Source organism: Cygnus olor, chromosome 26 (assembly GCF_009769625.2).
Source record: "Cygnus olor isolate bCygOlo1 chromosome 26, bCygOlo1.pri.v2, whole genome shotgun sequence".
NCBI lineage: Eukaryota > Metazoa > Chordata > Aves > Anseriformes > Anatidae > Cygnus > Cygnus olor.
Genome location: NC_049194.1, coordinates 4,682,657 through 4,702,126, shown reverse-complemented (window position 1 = coordinate 4,702,126; position 19,470 = coordinate 4,682,657). Strand labels below are relative to the sequence as shown.

At 48.0% G+C, this 19,470-nt stretch overlaps 1 protein-coding gene across 2 annotated transcripts; it reads left to right on the top strand.

Annotated features, from left to right (window-relative positions):
* Window positions 1–406: 406 nt before the first annotated feature.
* MBD3 (methyl-CpG binding domain protein 3) lies at window positions 407–18,422 on the top strand. 2 transcript variants are annotated; one of them, XM_040537346.1, is made up of 8 exons: window positions 407–462; window positions 2,801–2,923; window positions 8,099–8,258; window positions 9,883–10,020; window positions 12,350–12,440; window positions 12,917–13,094; window positions 14,308–14,505; window positions 16,127–18,422. In XM_040537346.1, exons 1-7 carry the CDS (start codon window positions 407–409, stop codon window positions 14,498–14,500), a joined length of 939 nt encoding a protein of 312 aa, XP_040393280.1. In that variant the 3' UTR covers window positions 14,501–14,505; window positions 16,127–18,422. The 2 variants fall into 2 exon arrangements, with proteins under 2 accessions (XP_040393280.1, XP_040393281.1); XM_040537347.1 differs by lacking the exon at window positions 407–462 and adding an exon at window positions 1,416–1,598.
* Window positions 18,423–19,470: the final 1,048 nt, after the last annotated feature.

Genomic DNA, 19,470 nt, shown 5'->3' with positions numbered 1-19,470 from the left:
CCTGGGTGGTCTGTCCATGGCCCTGTGTCCTTGGTGGGCCATCCAAGGGCCGTGTCCTGCATGGCTTGTTCATGGCCCTATGTCCTTTGTGGTCTGTCCATGGCCCCATGTCCTCGGTGGCCCATCCTCGCCCTATGTCCTTGGTGGACCATCCATGGGCCGTGTCCTGCACGGCTTGTTCACGGCCCTGTGTCCTTTGTGGCCCGTCCGTGCCCCATGTCCCGGGTGGTCTGTCCATGGCCCCACGTTCTTGGTGCCCCCTCCCTCTCCCCCCGCCCGGTGCCCGCGGTGTGCGGGCAGCCCCCGGGGCTGCGGCGCGGGGCCGGGGCTGCAGGGGGCGCGAGCGGGCGGGGCGGGGGGCGCGGGGCCGGGCCGGGGCCGCGGAGCGGGGCGCGGGGGAAGGAGGATGCCCAAGGCGGCGCCGCCGGGACAGCGCGGGGGGGCGCGGCGGCGGGCGCCGGGGTGAGCCCGGGGCCGGGGTCTCGGTGGGAGCGGGGTGGGCAGGGGCGGGGGTCTCCGTGGAGCTCGGGGGGGGGGGGGGTCCATGTGGAGGTGGAGTGCTAGGTATGGGCGGCTGGGGGGGTCTCCGGGGAGCCGGGGGGGGGGGGGGTCTTCGTGGAGGTCGGGGGAGGCCATGTGGAGCTCGGGGGGGGGTCGGTGTGGAGCTGGGGGGTCGCTGCGGAACTCGGGGGCGTCGGGGTGGAGGTGGAGGGGTGGGCATGGGTGGCCGGGGGGGTCTCCGTGGAGCCTTGGGGAGGGGTCTCCGTGGAGGTGGCGGTCTCTGGGAAGCTCGGGGGGGGTCTCCGTGGAGGTGGGGGTCTCTGGGAAGCTCGGGGGGGGGGGGGCATGTGGAGCTTGGGGGGTCTCCGTGGAGCCCGGGGGGGTCGCTGTGGAGCTCGTGGGGGGTCCATAGGGAGGTGGAGGGGTGGGCATGGACGGCCGGGGGGGGTCTCTGTGAAGCTAAGGGGGGGCCCATGGGGAGCCGGGGGGGGTCTTTGTGGAGGTGGGGGGGCGTCCATGTGGAGCCAGGGGCGTTTCTATGGAGCCGGGGGGGGTCCATGTGGAGGCGGAGGGCTGGGTACGGGCGGCCGGGGGGGTCTCCGGGGAGCCTGGGAGAGGGGTTCTCGGGGGGGGGGAGGTCTCTGTGGCGTCGCTGCGGGGCTCCGGAGCGGCTCCACGCGGAGGCTGAGGCGGGGGGTCGCTGGGCGGACCCCGGGGGGGGCTCTGAGGGGACGGGGGGGCTCCGTGAGGGCCATCCCTCCCGCCCCCCGGTTGGGACTATATCCAGCGGCGTGCCCGGGCGGAGGGATCCGGCCGCCCCCGGCCCTGGCGGGAGGCGGAGCGCGGGGAGCGGTGGCGGCGGCGGCGGCGGCGGCGGGGGAAGGGGCGGGAGCGGAACCGCGGGGGCGGGCGGAGCGGCGCGGAGCGGAGCGGCCGGGCCCGGAGCGGAGCCGAGCGGAGCCGCGGCGTGGCCGAGGGGAGGCCGCGCTCGGTGGCCCGGCGGGGGGCGGCAGCGGGAGGCAGGAGCCGGGGGAGGCCCCGCTGGGGCCCGGGAGGCGGCGACCGGAGGCCGCGGCGGCAGAGATGGAACGGAAGAGGTGGGAGCGGGGGGCGGCCGGCGGCGATACCGGGGCCGGGGGGGCGCTGCCGGGACCCGGGGTTGAAGGGCCCCGGGGTTACGGGCCCCGCTCCCGGGAGGGCCCGGGGTGGTGGTGGCGGGGCTGGGCTCGGCCACCGGGGGCCCCCCGAGGGGGCTGCGGGCACCCCTCGGCTGGGAGCCGAGCCCCCCAGGGTCCCCCCGGCTTTCTGTGCCCGCCCGGTGCTGCTCGGCTCCCCCAGGTGGGTGTCAGCGGGACCGGCGGTGTCGGCAGGATTAGGGGTGTCAGTGGGGTTGGCAGCCCCGCTCGGAGCCCTTCCCGCTTCGTTTTCCCTATGAAGAATTTGGGGCAGGGGGCAGAAGGCAGCGTTGGGCTGCCTGCGGCGATGGCTGCGGGTGGGCGTCGGGGCAGGGGGCTCGGTGCGGGGCGCGCCAACCCGAGCACGTCGCTGCCGGGGCGGCGTATGCCCGGGAGCCGCTCGCTCTGCCCGAGGGACGTGGAGTCGTGCGTGCCGTGGGGCTGCGGGTGGCCGCATGGATCCCTCCCGCATCCCTGCGAGGCGCCTGCAACGCACCCGGGAGCTGCCCGCTGCCTGGAGGCGGTGTGCGAAGCTCGGGTCCGTGGGGAGCTGCGGGAGCGTAGCCCAAGCTCACCTGGCGTCCTTACCTGGCCTTTCTAATCGGTGAAACGCGTGCTATCAGCTTCTGCACGTGTGAAGTTTCATCTTGGAAATCAAATTGCGATTGCGAGGGTAGCGTGCGGCGCTGAGCTGTAAGCAAACAGGCAAACAGCCGCTGCCGAGTGCCCGAAGCTGAAGTGCCAGCCTCTGAGCCGCAGCTCTCAGCCTGCGGGGAGACGAAAGGACCACCTGTAGCAGCTGGAGGAGCGCAGCTGACAGCCTGAAAGATCCCTGGTTTTCCAAGGACTTTATTTGTAAAGTTGCGGTCTCAGAGCCACATTTAAAAAAAGAGGGGGGGGGAGAAGATAAGAAGCATATTTTTATTTCCAAGGTATAATGGATTTTCCCTTTATATCAATTTGGACAGAGATCAAAGGTATAACACGGCCCTGCTGCACTAATTTTTGGTTACTGTTGCATTTTGCATTACCTCAGAGTGGAAAATATGTGAGTGGCAATTTATTAATACCTCTGCTATTTCTGCCTGTTGTTTACCTGGCTGATTTTTTTTTTTTTTGCCCAGCTGCTCTGAGCATACAGATGCAGTAAGCGTGGATAACTGCGTGCATGGTTTCACGTCAGAATTAACTGGAAACAAGCGCTCTCGTGTGCGATCGCCAGCCTTGGGAATTAACACCAGTCCGAGGTGAGCAGCGGCGGGGCGGCAGTTACTGCTTTCCTGAAGCCTCCTTTAGGGCTGCTGTGCTGTACGTTTGGAGATTTCCTTCTGTAGCCCTAAATGCTAGCAGCAAATGCTTTCCACATGAAAGTTTGCCTTCTGTCGAATGCGAAGTCTGCTTTGGGAGGTGAATGCGTCTCGCGGGCTGAGCGTGCTCCGCGCAATGTGAGTGACCAGCAGTGTCCTGCTGGCAGTGCCCTCCTCGAGGTGTAGTCCGCGAGCAGGCTGTTAGGAACAGTCCTCCAACCTCGTGCTTACCAGCTGCTGACGGTGCAGAAGTGTTTTACCTTTTTAGTTTTTTGTGCGTTCCTTTGTCTGTGATGTGAGAGCTGGGAGAGCCCAGGGGGCGTCTGGCCGATGCTGTGGGGCTCGTGAGCCACGTTTGGAGTGAGCAGGAGAGGTGCAGGGACAGAGGGTTTGCTCTGGCGTCGGGAAGGGGAGCACGTCAGGAGCTGTGTGAGGCAGCCAAGGTTCTCAAAGAGTTTGCTGCGATGGCTCTCTTCGGGCTCCGTGTCCCCACCTGGGGAAAGGAGGGTTGCTGGCTGCTTTGCCTGGCTTCTCTTCGCGATGTTTTCTGTTGCAGGTTTGATGGCAAAGTGTCTTGAGAAGTTTGGGCTTGTTGTTTGTCTCTGCTTCAGGAAGCTGTTGGCATGTCTGCTCTGGAAAAAACTTAAGTCTCTTAGGTGAAGCTTATTTTGTTGTGAATTTGTTACCTTCGCAGCACCTAAGTAAAAAGTTCAAGAAAATGTTCGTAATGTCCCCCTGCAAAGAATTACCTTCCCCCCCCAAAGCTGCGGAGCAGGATGCTTCTCCTGAGAGCACGCTTTGCTCATTCTCAGTTCCTCAGCTTTATCCCAAGCTCCCCCAGCAAAGCTGCCCCGGTGTGGGAGGTGAGGTGAGCCTTAGGGAGACGGCTCTCTGCGTCGGGGCCGTTCTTCCACCACGGGACGGTGGTGGGGTGCCAAAGGACAGCGCGGGGCAGGCAGAGCGGAGGTTACGGGGAGATGCCGATGAGGTGCGAGGACGAGAGATGGGTTACGGTGGTGGCAGGCTGCAGCACTTGCCTGCCCTTGCACCGATGCTGTGTTGGTGCTGTCCTGCTCCAGGACCTGCTTTGTTGAGGTCAGCACCGAGGCAGATTGAGGGCTCGGTACAGATCCCACTGCCACGAATAACGTGCAGGTGCTGGGGGAGTGGGGGGCAGCGTGCAGAAGGTGCCCCCACGGGGAGCCGCACGCCCTCGGGTGTGTGCCGAGGTCCCCGGGGTGGGCTCAGAGGAGCCGTGCGGGCGGCGCAGGAGGCAGCAGGGTTTGAGCAGGGGAGGAAACACATTGTGCGCTACACCCATCGCCCCGTGCCGGGAACGAGGCTCTAAGCACACGCTTCTCATCGCTCGTTTCCCCTCGGTTCCGGCCGTCTCCATTTCGCTAAAAGGCAGACAACATCTGGGGTGGGTTGGTGGTGTTTTTTTGTTGTTGTTGTTTTTTTTGTCTTTTGTCCCTTGCTCTCCAAGTTGTGCGGATCTGGCGTGCGCTAAATGGGGAGAGCGGAGGGGAGGAGACTTCTTGAGCGCGGCAGGAGGAGGGGAGCAGCCGGGGCTGGCGGCCGCTGCCTGGGCGCGGGAGGCGAGGAGACAAAGGCAGAGCCGCGCGGGGAGAGCGGGCACCTGGCGGCGGCTCGCCCTGAATAGGCTGCCTGCGTTCGGCCCCGTCAGCGCCCCAAAAGCCCCTGCGTGACGAAGGAGGGCTTCTCGGGCTCGCCAACACCGCCCCACGTTTCTGTCCGGCTCGTTTTGTTGGTGCTGGGCAGATAATGGGCTGTGACGGGCAGGCAGGGGAATCCCTCGCGGCTTTGCAGCTGCCCTGCTTGTGGCGGGGTGAAGCGTGGCAGGCGGTAGGTAATTCAGTACCAGCGCCTGCAGTACCATCTGGAAGAGGTCGATTTCTGCGATTTTTGTATCGCAGTTTCCTTCTGGGCCTCTTCAGACTCTCTGTATCAAAAAAAAAATAAAAAATGAATGTAGAGCAAAGCTCTGGAGCAGAAAGAGAAATTCCCTATTCTGTGGTTCAAGAGGCACACCAGCTTTCCAGTTACGCTCGGGTTCCCCAACCGCTGCTCCACCGCAAAGCAAAACTTGCTCGTGCTTTGTAGGGGGGCTTTGGGGGGCTGCTGCTTGGATTTGGGCTTGCTGGGAGCCTGTAGCTCACCAGCAGCTGTGCCCCACCGAGCATGGTCTGGCTGCAGCTGCCCACTCGCGCTGCGTTTACCCCGTGAGTTCGCTGCTGGCTTTCTGCAGGAGCTTTGTTCCCTCTGCCATTGCTGCAGGACGGCTCAGGACCGAGCTGCCTTTCTCAGTTTGTAATCAGAATAAAAGTTTGCCGCCTTTGCACTTCAGTGCTTTTGTTTTGGGCTGAGCATCCTGAGGAAGGGACAGGACTCTGAGCCATTTCAGATTTTTTTTAGTTGTAAGTTGACTTCGAGCAGCTTTTCAGATCCCTTGCAGAGCTACCAGGACGCATACCGAACAAAAAGCTGAGGGGCTGCAGCACGCTGCCTCTGAGTGTACCTGGCTCTGCTGTTGCGGAAGTCCCCGCACTGTAAGTGACAGAACAAGGCACTTGCCACCTCAGCACCATCCAGCGTAGCATATTATTTTCAAAATTCCCTCTGGTGGATTTCTGTTAAGATGCTAAGCCATAAATTGGAGCTGCAGATCTTGGAAGAGGCAGTGTCAAGTTTTCCCTTTTGACTTCACCAACAGCAGCAATGGCCCTGTCCTAACAGAGTTAGGGTACTGGAGTTGGGTATTCCTCTTTTGGGGTCAAGGCATGCAACTCCCTCTGTATTTTCAAGCACTGTTTTCGGATTTGGTGTCTGGTCCCAGTCTGTTCCTGTCAGCTTACGCCTGCCCTTATACCATCTTCAGGCCTGAGTCTTTGGGCAGCTCCGTAGCGTGCTGGTCCTGCTGAAGAACGGCCGGTGATAAAGTGCTTCCTCCTCTTCTCCCTGCCCTCTACAGATGACGATTCTCCCTGTCTGGATACCTGTGCATGTGTGCGAGCAGCCCGTGGGGCAGGATAAGTGGCATGGGGCAGCCAGGGCCAGGAGCTTCCCAGGCAGGTGCTGCCATGTGCATCGTCTGTCCTTTGAGAGACTTCTCCAGATAACATTTTTAGTATAATTCATACTATCTTTGTCTCACCGTTGTTTTTTTTTTTTTTTTGAGAGAGAATTTTTAATGCTTTGGTTCCTTTTGGCTTTCTGCTTTTCTCTTTCTCTTTTTTTTAATCTAATTTTTTTCCAGTAGAGAGTCTAAGACTTGGACTAATTGACTTGCCACTGCTAGTCACCGCCACAGGACTAGAAATTCCATGCTCGCACTATTTTTTTCAGACTTTACTCCTATAAAGGTTTCAAAGAAGCAGATAATGTGGTGAAAAAAGGCTTTTTCCTTTGAGCTACCCTGAAAGAAGACCCTAGAGAGGTTGTTAGTATCTTCCCTCAGCAACACTGGTAGAGTGGGGTCTGCGTTGCTGGACTAGTTAGTAATGCTGCTTTCCTCAGCCTCTGACAGCTTTATTATTTCAAGTTATTCTTAGCCTTCCAGTAGAAGTCTCAAAACAAGGAGCTTGTGGTTCTGGCTTCAGGAGTATCAGCAGGTGGCTTGATCACAGGTCTGTCTCCAGGAGGCATTGGAACCTCGTCGATGTTAATTCATCTCCAGCAGGTTTGAGTCATGCTGGTATCATGTCCCTCCTCCATAGAAAATCGGGGTCTCTAACACGTAGGTGCTGCTTCGAGCCACCTGAAGTTCAGTGCTTGGATATTTGGAAGTCGCTCTGAATTTCCAAACTCATGGATGCCACCACGTTGTGTGGGGGCAGGTTGCTCCTGACATCTGCCTGGATGTGACCTCACGTTTCCTAAAGAGATCGCCGGTAGATCGAGAGCAGAGTGTGTTTGTAAGGTGGTGAGGAGATAATCCTGCTTCCCTGTGACGTGGCTGAAAACACGTTCTAACGCTAACTGCCTTGTAATGGAAGAAAATAGATAAATGGGGAGGGGGAGGATGCAGCTGGCATCTCTTGGTCTTAAAATGTCTTTCACCTAGCTAACCTGTGCTTAGCGCAATGCGAAGTGGGCTTTTACCAGACTGGCACTGAGGCTGAATGTGCAGGTTGCCTGCTTGATAGGTAGTGGTGTCCTCTGCTTGCCAAAAAATGGAGTACTTGATGTGTTAAAGATGCAAAATAACAGAAATGAGAGAAATTAAGAGCATAAAGTGGCATTGTGATGCTAAACGAGAACGCGAAGAATTATTTTGTGCTCAGTGTCTGTGTAGGTCTGACACTGCAGTCGCAGTGCATTGACTTATTTTTGCTTTGTGCATGAAATACAAAAGGGTTCAATTAGTGCTATTTGTAGTAATGCAAAAGGCTGAGTTTTTATTAAAATAAAACAGGAGTTGGAGTAATTTGCGTGTGCTTGCCAGATTGTAGTCTTTCATGGAAAATAAGGTGTTTAAAAAGAATCTCTTCTGCTTTGCCATTAATTGAAACTTTTGTAAGGTTTTGGCCTTTATTCTTGCATTAATTAAGCTTTGTAATTCTTTACTTTGCACCTTGTCAGCAGTTCATTTCTGTCCTCCCTGAGTACTTGATACTGCGCAATCCTGAAGTAGCATGCTCCAAATGCTACCAAAGACTTGTAATCCAACCCAAACGCGCAGCTCGAGGGGGAGGCAGGAGCCCGAGCAGAGTTTATGGTGCCGAGCAGAGTTTATGGTGCCGGTCAGACACTGCTCCTGTGAGAAGAAATTATCCTTGAAAACTTATTATTTGAGACAATTGAGCGCTAAGTACTTCTGCGTCATTGTCTTCCATTGCAGTTATGGTGTGAACTACACCCTGTTAATTTATACCTGGTCTGAGTTTTGCTCTTTACGTACAAAAACACTCCAAGTCCTGCATTAGTCTGTCTCTTGCACGGGGAGCTGACGTGAACGCAGCAATATCCATCTTGTGTTGAGTGTGAACTTCTCTTCTGGAAGTTCGTGAAGGAAATAAAACTTGTCACAAACACTGGTATTGAAGTCCAGAGGGTTTTAATTCCCCTCCTTGTTTCTTTTCTACGTTTTTTCAGCCCAAGCGGTAAAAAGTTCCGAAGCAAGCCCCAGCTGGCTCGCTACCTGGGGAGCTCCATGGACCTCAGCACTTTCGACTTCCGCACGGGAAAGATGTTGATGAGTAAAATGAACAAGAACAGACAGAGGATGCGCTACGACTGTTCTAACCAAGCCAAAGTAAGAGTAAGATGCAGTGGAAGCTTTCTGCCTGTCCACCTGCCGTGCTGGCCAGGCTGCTTCTCAGAACAGTATGTGGGATAACACGAATAGCGAGCGTTTTGTAATGAATGGGGAAGCTGGAGATGTATGGGATATTATCTCTGTTGTAGGGTGTTGGACAGATAACTGCAGTTCGCTGATTCTTCTGCAGTCCTGATACATGGAGAAACTTGCAGCCAGAAGGGCTGGAGGCAGGGCTGGCCTCCTCCTCTCTTCTACTTCCAGGGCTGGTGGTGGCCGCATCTGGCACCGTCTCCTCCAGAGCCCTGAGCCTGCAGCGTGCTGCTGGCACGGCGAGGTGGTGCAGCTGGCCATGGTGCCTCTGCTTCAGAACTGATCCGAGGACATGGCTTGGGCGAAAAGATGAAGGGATAAGAGGACAGCAAGGCCTGTCTGCAGAGCAAAATAGGGAGTCTGTGTTTGGCACCCAGTAGCTTTGATTATTATCGTTAAGTAAAAATGGTGGTTACAGTGGTATACTGTCAGTCTGGATAAATTGGCTCATGTCCTCTTCATCAGATGCCAAAATGCTTTTCAGAAGCCAAAAGCTGTGTCTCTGCACCTAAATATTAAATACGGAAAATAGCATAATGCTTATTTTCTAATTATGTCAACTGGTAAAGAATCAAGAACAGTACTCTGGTCTAAGTGAGAGGAAGATTTATGTGCAGCACTAGGTGCTGTAGTGATGCTTTAAAAGAAAAATGCCTTGCCTCAGTGAGACCAGTAGCTAACACCCCTCTTAGGCTAAAAATTCTGCCCAAACCTTTCAAGAAATGTATAAATAGTTATCATTAGCTTACGAATGGATTAGCGCACAAGATGATTCAGGGTGGTATTTGTCTTGAATAGTTTTCTACATCTCATGAATAAATATGTTAAGCAGATACTGTGTCTGCATCCTTGAGAACAAAGTATGTCCTACAGCCATTTCAAGATTAGCACAGTAGATCTCAGGAATGAGGAACGTGCATCCTGTTTTCCAAGCAGTGTAAGATATAGTCATGTTGTGAACGCTTGGTAGTTATCAGGCCCGTTAAAAACTGAATTTTATGAAGAACTGAAGGTAAAAAAGTGATCAAGATTCCAGCTGCACTGTTTTATTTATTGGCATCCACAACTGAATTTCAGCAGAAAGTGTTAGAATGGCTTCTGGATTCGCAAACTGGTCTCTAAATCCTGCACAATAAACTTTTTATTTATTACAAACACTGTGTCAAAACCTTCGGGGTTAGTGGTTCAAAGGTGGCTTGTCATCTTAAAATGTAAATTCACTGTTCTGACTCCTGACTTCTGTCAAAATTGGAATAAAACCAACGTGTATAAACTGGAATGAGAGGTGGCTAGTATCTAAAGTAGAATGTGAGAGTGAAAAACTTGGTTACGTTTTGAAGTTCTTGGGCAAGATTTGAAGATGGTTTTGCATTTTTAACAGTCCCACTGATACAGCTTAAGATCAGGCAAGTTTTCAAGTCCATAATGTCTCTCTTGCCCACAGCGCATCTTTATAGCTGTAGTAGCATTTTGGTAAATTGAAAATGTTTTATGGGATTTTCCCTTCCTTTTGTTTTGAAATTTGTAGGGCAAGCCTGATTTGAATACAGCATTGCCTGTCAGACAGACAGCCTCCATATTCAAACAGCCTGTCACAAAGATCACAAACCATCCCAGCAATAAGGTGAAGAGCGATCCTCAGAAAGCTGTGGACCAACCCCGGCAGGTAAGGCTTGGAGTTTAGAAACTACTTTTCCAGAGCTAGGAAACTTTTGGTTCTGCTGCTGAGAAGGTCCCAAAATAAAACGCTTTCATTTTTTAACACTGAAAAAATGTCCATGGCAGTTTGAGATTTCAGAAACAATAGCTTATAGTGCTTCCAGCTTTTAAAATCAGAGCAAAAAACATTTCTAGTATACAGCTAATATGCTGTCTGCAGTGTTTTATAACTAGACTCCAACCTTTGTGAAGGTCACAATTCTATTTTAGTTAAAAACTTCTTTAAGACCTATCTACAAATGTAGACAGAAGTCATAAACAATTTAGAGGAAATTTACATTGTAATCATTATAAAATGTTCCAAGTGTATTAGAACTCTGTGTTTCAAGAAATCCCTGTTTCGTGTGCAGACTACAGCGTGGTGCTTGTGATGTGCTGCAAGGGCTTGCACCCCCTGCATGGGCCTTTTTTAGATGGATATATCATTAGTAGTTAACTCTGCCTGTATGAGTATGGTTAGAAATTCCCTTGGAACGTCATTAATGTAAAGTTGTTGTTTTTCTTCTCACACTGTATATTTTCAAACGAGAGAACACACCAGAAGTAAAGGAAACCTTTCAGCTTAATTTCATCTCGTGAAAGATGCAAAAAGTGTGCTTAGGGCAAATCTAACTTTGAGGCTGGGCATTGGTTCAAATGAGGCTTACATGTTCAAAGCAGCCTTTGGAAGGCGTTCTCCTTTCATTAGTGTTAGGTAGAGCTGACAGCCTGTTGCCTCCACAGAGCTCACACCAGGGATTCTGTGAATCCTTTCCTGTGGCGCATCTGTCTTTATACCTTTTGGAAACTAGATGTTCAGCTTCATTAGTCTGTTCAGGCACTGTCAATGGTGTCAATTACTGGTATACCTTAAACTCTGGCAGGTCTGGTGGAATTAAAATGCATCATTTGAAGAGGAAAGTGATTTACCTTATAAAATAACCTCTTGTGCTGAAAACTTTTTATGCAAACTTAAGAACTTACCTTTCTGAAGTGTGATTTAGAATCTATTTGAAATGGAGTGGCTTTTCATTTATTTATTTATTTATTTTAAACAAGGCTTGTGGGCTTTTAGCATCGTTTCCTAAAGAGGTAGGGCACGTGTGTTTGTAGTGTTGTTGCTCCTCCTATAAACTCCTTGGCTAGGTAGGACAATAAGACACTAAAAGTAAGAAGTTGATGTGCAAAAAAACCTGAGCTGAATAGAGATTTGTGCCCTGTTGAGGGAGAGATTGTTATGTGAATGCAGTCATTAGACAGCAGAGATCAGCCCCAGTGCAGAGACATAAGCCAGCCTCTGTAGTTTCCTACTCACATTACTACTTGTTGCAGTGCAGCTTTGTAGACTCAGCCTGGGTTTTCCCTACTTATTTTACCAGAATATAGTATAGTGAAACCTCTGGTCAATTGACTCCAGATGTTTCCTCAAAATTCTGAAGCACTACGAAGTCCCTTCATGTGCTGGCTTAATATGTACCTATTTGAAAGTCATAGGCTAACGAACATCCAGCCTATGTGTTTTGGCTTTGACTGTCCTCCTTCCTCTTTGTAGGAGCTCGTAATTGGAAAAGTAGTGTGGGTTCAGTTACACTCAGATTTTGACAGGTGTGAAAAGGGGTTATGTCTGGACTGTATAGGGTAAAATCTTCCATTTTTCAAAGCCTCAATAAAATTGCTTTGTTGTAAGAAAAAATATACTCCAGCTATGCATTGATCATCCCTATACATGTAGATTGAGCGTTGAAAGTTTATCTAGTTGTAGTATCTGACTTCCCACCAAACCATGGGTTCACTTGTGTGAAGGAGGAGAACCCGTAATTCAAAATTCTTTGAAGGTCTAGAGGTGCTCCTTCCCATGAGAAACTCCTAGAGAGGAATAAAACAATGCCTGACCTCGTAAAGAGCTTGGACGAGTTCTGCATTCCTTAACTTCAGTTCTGTGGCATATGGGAGGCAGCAAAAGAGGAACAGTAGTGTAAAAAAAAAAAAAAAACAGCTGTCCAATACTGTGTGCACTCGGATGAAAGCAAGCAAGCATTGCCTTGCCGTTCCAGTTCAGAAGCAGTGAGTACCAGTCCCTGGAGGAAAGGAAAGTCTTTTTCCAGATAGTAAATCAGGACAGAGATGTGAGATTGGTAATGAGGATTGCTCCCCGCCTTCAGAGCTCTTCTGCAGTAAATCCAATATAGAACTGTCTGCAGCAGCGTCCTTTGCTTTCTGCTTGTAAGCTGGTTTTTTGTGCGGTTGTCGATGCCATTTCCCTGCTTTGTACCAATAAACACTTTCTTTGATGTCAGCTCTTCTGGGAGAAGAAATTAAGTGGACTGAATGCTTTTGACATTGCGGAGGAGCTGGTGAAAACAATGGACCTTCCAAAAGGTTTACAAGGTAATCAGAGTCTGCCCTCAACTCCAGGGGTGGCGTTTTGATCCCAGTCAGTGGTGATCTGAAGGTATTATGTCAACCTCCTTGTGCTCCTCTCGGTGCTGTGGACCGCTCCCGCTTCAGCAGGAGCCCTTAGTACTCCTCAGGCGCCCTCCGTCCTCAGGGGATGCTGAAACATAATGGGAGGAAGTGGCAAAGGTTCTTGACTTTGTTGGTTTGTTTTCCAGAAGCAGTGCCTGTTTAAAGAGCTTCCATTCCCAGGTTGTTTTTTATGTAACATAATGAGGAATTGATCTAGGTTTAAACAACCTTGGGAGCCCAGGTGCTGTTAGAAGTGTTGAGGTCTGAGATTTATGTTGTGTTGACTTTCTAAATGAGAGCGCGTGCTTTGCCATTAAATCTGGAATTATTGCTGTTGTCTTGATGTGCCGTTTGTTGTCGCGTGCCATGCTGATTGTTGCTTTTCCTCTGGATTGCAGGGGTTGGACCTGGTTGCACTGACGAAACCCTTCTCTCTGCTATCGCTAGTGCTCTGCACACTAGCACTATGCCCATCACTGGCCAGCTGTCTGCAGCGGTTGAGAAGAATCCTGGAGTTTGGCTAAACACTTCACAGCCGCTTTGCAAAGCATTTATGGTGACAGATGAAGATATTAGGTATTACCTAGAAATAGCAGATACTGTCTTGGAACATGTTTTCTTGCGGTAAAACAGCACCACGTTTTTTCACTGGCGAGTTGAAATGTTTGATAGAGCACTAGGGCTTGCTGAGTTAATTTGAATGTGTCTTTATTAGAAGAGTAGAAAGAGTTGTTACACAAAGCAGCTCTCTTAAGTACAGGGATGTGCTTAAAGCACATTATTTTTTATTTTAACCCATGCTCGCTTACTCGGAGGTTTCAGGTTCATATTTGTTCTTCGTGTCAGTATGTCTCCTGTTACTGAAAAGGGGTATCTGAATTTGAGTAACCTTGACTAAGGCAACTCTTAAGCAAAGAAGGGATTGGAGAAATGCTAAATAATGAGACTTATGCCATCTTACTCCTTTGTGACAGCACAAGATCAAATGAAAGCATTAACCACTGCTGTTGTAGCAAATAAGGATGCAATTTATGTAGGTATAGCTTGCTTTCAGTGAATCAAAATTGGTCAAATTCAGCTTTAAGCACTTGATAATGTCCTTGGTATATTCCATTCTCAACCTGAAATCACGCTACTTCACATTCATTAACAGTGTACAAAGGCAGTAATTGTTTTGACTGTTCAGCTGGTAAATCTTTTTGAACTACAGGATGACTCCTTCCACGTGATTTATACATGAATGACCAGGAAAAAAGGTCTGTTTATAACTTTCTGATTTCCTGTGGTGAGATGAAATAGAAGTCCCATGAGCCACAAATTGTTGACCGCTTCTTTACATCACTGTGACTTTGAGATAAAAGAAGCTGTAAAATTTAAGATTGTTACTCAAAAGGAGAATGAGGAAAAAAATGAAATAGTCAAAAAAACTAATTTTCTCCAGTCTTGTATTTGGAAGTCTGAGCAGGGTAGGCTGACTTTTTCTTGCTTAAATTAATATTTGTGGTTTAAAGAAAGTCTTGAATCAGCTGCAAATTTCAGCCAGAATTAAAAAATTGTACAATCAGTAGTAAGGACTCACAATAAAAAGAATTGGGCAACTGTTATAAAGTGTTTCTCAGCTTCACTTAAAGTGTAATGCCAGGCAGTTTTTTTACAGCGCGGTTCTTACTGAGGACTCTTTCAAAATTGCGCTTCTCTGCCCAGCCTCATGGATGAGCAATATAAAATTTCTTTCCCTTGAAATAGTTAGCTTTGAGAATTAATTCAAGTGTTCATTGATTTGGGGCAGGAAGCAAGAGGAGCTGGTGCAGCAGGTGCGAAAGAGGCTGGAGGAAGCCCTGATGGCTGACATGCTTGCCCACGTAGAGGAAATTGCAAGAGATGGGGAAGCTCCGTCAGAGAAAGAAGGAGGTGAGGAAGAAGGAGAAGAGGAGGAGGAGGAAGAGGAACAGGATCACGACCAGGAGATGGAGAATGTATAGTCCAGGTAGTATGACAACTTTCTTTTTTCCTTAAATTGTACCGAATAGTTCTGAAGACAGAAATGGTTTCAGAGGGAGTCCTGGCATATATCAACAAATCTTTGCTTCTTAGCACACATTTTCAAAAGTGCTCTTTTCACCAAAAAATCAGATGTTTTGAGGGGTATGATGGCTGGTGAGTTTTTATTGTCATCAAATGTTCTGGGCTTTATGTTTGTGTCGGATGGGCTAATAGCGTAACCAGAACATGTGTGTAATCACTTGAAGGATTCTGCCTTGAAAGTGGATCAGTTCCTAAACGTTCACCTGTTTTGTGATGTCATTTTTTTTCCCAGTTTATTTATTACTACCTATGACAGGGAAGAGGATACTGTGGACAGGAAGGGCAGCTGCCATCTTACGGATTTAGTTCCCCTCCCTCCATTTTTGTCTAACTTTTGCTTTTTTAGTAAGCATTTTCTTGCAGAGTGTATTAGAGGGCACAGTAGTGGAAATTTTAAGTAACATTTTAGAAGTCAAAAAGGACAACCTGACCATCAAAAGAAGGAAGTGGCTAAAATACTTTGTGGCAGGAATTTGCAAACCGAAAGTAACAGAAGAATGTATGTACTCAAAATTTGGAAATAACTGAAAAAAGTGGTTAACACTGGTACCTGCAGGATTCCCAGAAGTGTGCCTTTACACTGTGTATTCCTTAAAACAATTATAATGGGCTTGCTTCTTGTTTTCAAGTCTCTCTCTGACTTTCACTTGTGCAGTGGACCTCTTCAAAGGTGCAACTGGATTTTTTTTTTTGCTGTCTTGTAAACCAAACTAGCTCTGAATAATAAATCCTTACTGTGTAGTAACGGGGGGAGGAGGGGGAGGCAGTTTTATAAGGCCAAGCCAAGGTACACCAACTGAAGTTCCGTTAAGTGTTGCCTGTTGCGCTAGGCAGGGACAGAGCACCATCCTGTGAAGCAAAGTGTTTCCTTGCTGTGTTATTTGATGTAACCTTAGCCTGCGTGTTTCATCAGTGGAGCTCGTGCAATGAGATAAAAACAGAACTCACTGGTTTTAATTTTTGATCATTTTGAGTTTTAGCCTAAGAAAAGCAATTAGTGCTCTGTCACCAATACCCAGAGCGCTTCATTATGCAGACTCCAGTTGTGTGAGCCTGTGAGGCAAGAGTCAAGAATGTGGAGGAAGAAAGGAATCTTTAGGATGAAGAGCAGAAGAAAAGAAAACCCCCTTTGGAGGGAGTGGCAGCTGTATTTCAGTGTCAGGTAGAATGAAGAATGATTTATGTTAAGCGATCCTTCAAGCTGGAAGGTTGATTATACTGTGAAATCTGTTTGGCGTTTGGGCGATACCATCTTATATCTGGGCTCTTTATATTATTTTCCTGTTTTACCACATGACTAACAGTAGCTTTATTTGGACAGTGAGTATCTTGCATTCCTTTCTACTACAAAGGTCTGGCAACAGCAAAGAACCATAACAAACTGTCTGCTGAAGGTGAAAAACGGGAGATAAAGAAATTGCTATGTTTTGCCAATGGTGCTTTATTTTTTTAAGAGCTTACTTGCTACAAAGGTGTTTAAAAGTGCCTACTAACTTACGAGGTCTTTTTTCTTTTTCTTCTAGGGAGTTCCATCTAAGAATTCCCAGTATAAACCCTATCAGCAGGGTCAGCACAACTATTTACAAAGCCAAGAGTGTCTGCAGAGTAAATTGCACCAACCATCGAACTGTACCTATGAGCATTTTGATGTACACTTCAGGAAAAGTTGAGAAGCTGATGGTTCATTAATTGCTGGGTAGTTTTGAAGATGGAACTTGACTAAACTCTACTCCCCCTCCTTTTTCTAAAGGTGTAGGGTAATCGGGAAGACAAAAGTGGGAGGGGATAAAGGAATATAAAACAGTGGGAGGGAATATACTAGGAACCAAACTTCCTGTCCTTTTTTTTTTTGTGGGTCAGTGATTTTTTCAAGCTTTTCTATCAAAGTATCTTTAACAATGACCCATCAAAACCATTTTCTCTCTAGTGCAAGTGAGAGAGATGCTATTTCACTCCTTGGCTACTCTGCTGTAGGCTACCTGTTTGTACCAGACTGTAGGGAGGTCATTTTATGTTGTGGATTGTCATTCCATGTGTCTATTTGGGTCAGTGAATTTCATTTTCCTCGCAAGACCACATTGGTCTTGAAAGTGTAGTCTCAGAGATGAACTACCAGTGCCTCTTCCACCTGAGGTTTTGATGAGTAGGGGAAGTTACACGTGAGGAGCTGGTCAATGGCAATCTGGTTTTTAGTGAGTTCCAACACCACACCGAATGCACTACTGTGCATGTTTTAGATACAGAGTTCTGTGTATGTCCAAGCATAGCAGAACAGAGTTTTGAAGATAAATATACCCGCTCTGTGGTATATTTTGTTTTGGCTTAGGTCTGGTCAGAAGGACCTTCTCAACTCAGAATGGAAGGATGACTCATTTCTGACTGACAATGAGGAAGACTTCCTCTTTTCTCTTCTGGTGCCAAGAACCCTGACCTCTGTTTCTGTGTGTGTGGAGGGAAGGGAATCCATTCCAATAGGTGTGTCTACACATCTGCTTTCATGTGCAGTAATGTTCTGACCTCTTTTAAAAACAAGAAAGGCAAAAGGTTGATTTTTCTATAATTGATATCTAAATGAATCTAAAGCTTTTTATTATTAAATCTTTCTTATTTGCATGTGCAGTGAAGTGACCAGCATTTTGTGTCCAAAAAATGAAATGATGTGAAACCTGCCTTAATGTGTTTATAAGTATTTGGCTTCACCATGGGTACCTTGATTGATTCATCAGTCTCTTCTAGTACAACTGTGAGCATATTGGGGTAACTTGTGGCTAAAAAGGGATTTATCTGGGGAGGGAGGATAGAGAGATGGGAGAAAGATGTGTGCGTAGCTTGGAGAATACGTTGACTAGGTTGCAGAAGTTATTTTAGTCTTAGGGTATCCATTGCATAATATGTGCATGGATGTCTCAGCTGAAAGTACAGTATAAAGTGGTGGATGAAATATTGTGCCACTAACCAATTGTACAAGTTGTTGGTATCCCAAAACTTGGGGAAGAAAGTAGCTCCCAGAGCCTTTATCATGTAAGAATAATTAGCAGGAACAGCAAGGGACCAGGGGAATTGCCTGGCGAGTAATAGCCTTTGGGAGTAGTTCAGTGTAGTGATCTGAATAGGTTTAAGCTCCTTGAAAAATATCCCATGCCAAAGTGACTGATGCTATATTAACTCTTTTCTTAAAGTTGTGAGAATACAAAATTCTTTGATACTGCTCATTTGGAGTACTGCAAGAAGACTGAATTGTACTTTGCTGCTGCTTTACCGGGTATTCCTTTGGGTAACTTTACCTGCTACTGCAGCCAGTGAAAATTACTTTCCTTTTTGAACAGTCTGTTACGGTTATTATTCTGTAAATCTGTCCTCTTGTAATTCATTGTGTTGAATTAAATGTTTCTCACAAAGTAGAGATTCTTCTGGTCTGCCTCAAGCCCCTGCTTGGAGTTTTTGTGCTGTGCCCCTTCCAGTTACCTCAGCAGAAAAGCTCTTGTGTTTCTGTGGTGGGCTCTGTTCTGACATTTGGATCTTGATGTTTGAGACCCAGAAGAGGAGAATGGATGAAACTTGTGGAAAGCGAGTTCCTTCTTGCTGCAGAGTCCTCTGTGTCCTCACTGAGGAAGAGGCTACCAGGATGTCCTGTGTAACGGGCGAGTTGCTGATGTGGTCGTCTGAATCTCAACTCTAGCAGTTTACAACCCATCCTGGAGGGGGTTTCTTGAACATGGCCATCTTGTTCTGACACTATTTCTTTTGACTTTTTAAAAACTTTTTAAATATCTAGTGATGTCTTTACTTTTATTTTAATCAAAATAAATTTTAAACATATGTAAGTACCAGGACTCAGATGATTAAGAAGTTGATACTAGTTTTTCGATGCATTGAAGATTCAGTAAGAAGAATTAATTAAGTTTAAATTGTTGCTAACTTGTGTGCCAGCTCCTTTGTTTTCATACCTCTACTTTCCTTGCTGAGCTCTATTTTTTTTCCCCATCAGCCCTTTAAAAAGTTTGTTTTCACTCATATGGAGTTGATTGTTCAAAGTACCAAAAAGGGGCCCAGGACTCCTGTCACATCCCAAGGAATAATTTTACCTGCTTAGTGAGACAGGTAAGTGAATGAAACATTCCTTTTAAATGAGCCTGTTGTCTTTCTCATGGTGCTGCACCAACAGCTGGGTTAGTTTGTCTTGCCACAGCCTACTGCCATGGACATGACCAAGGGGCACATAGTTGTCTGCCTTCGTTGAATATATCCCCAACATGGAGAAAGTAGTTGCTACTCGAGGTATAGCTTTTGAAGCAGATGATTAGTTAATAAGACATGTAGGAAAAGTAATTGAATGGAATTCAGCAAAATTTATTAACTTTTTATTATACACAGCAGTTGTTACATGTGAATGTAGTTACAGTGGTTCCATCTGAGACCAGGTTCCTCTGCTTAGAGAAGCAGTTGTGAGGATGCTTTCAAAAACGGTAATTCTTTCCATCAGTGGTAACGGCGCCTTTCTGTTGTCCTCAAAGATTATAAATGTATGTAATACGAAGCAGCAGTGGAAAATAGCCTTAGGTTTGTCCTGCGCACTGGTTGCACCAGTAATCTATTCTGGTTGGCTATTTTCTACAAAAATAATTACACCAAGCTCTGCGGGTGGTTAGTTATATTCAGCTAGTTTAGTCCTTTTTGGAAATAACATATGAGCAGATTTTAATGGTCTTTGTGCATCTTCACTGGGGAGAGTAGGAACTTGTCCAATATGGTTGAAGTTTTTCATCTTTTTCTGTAGGCAGTGTAACATCGGATATGTACCATCTGCGTTCACAAAAGCTGTACTTATCCTATGTCATGCTCAGATTTTTCTTGTTTCATCTGGAAA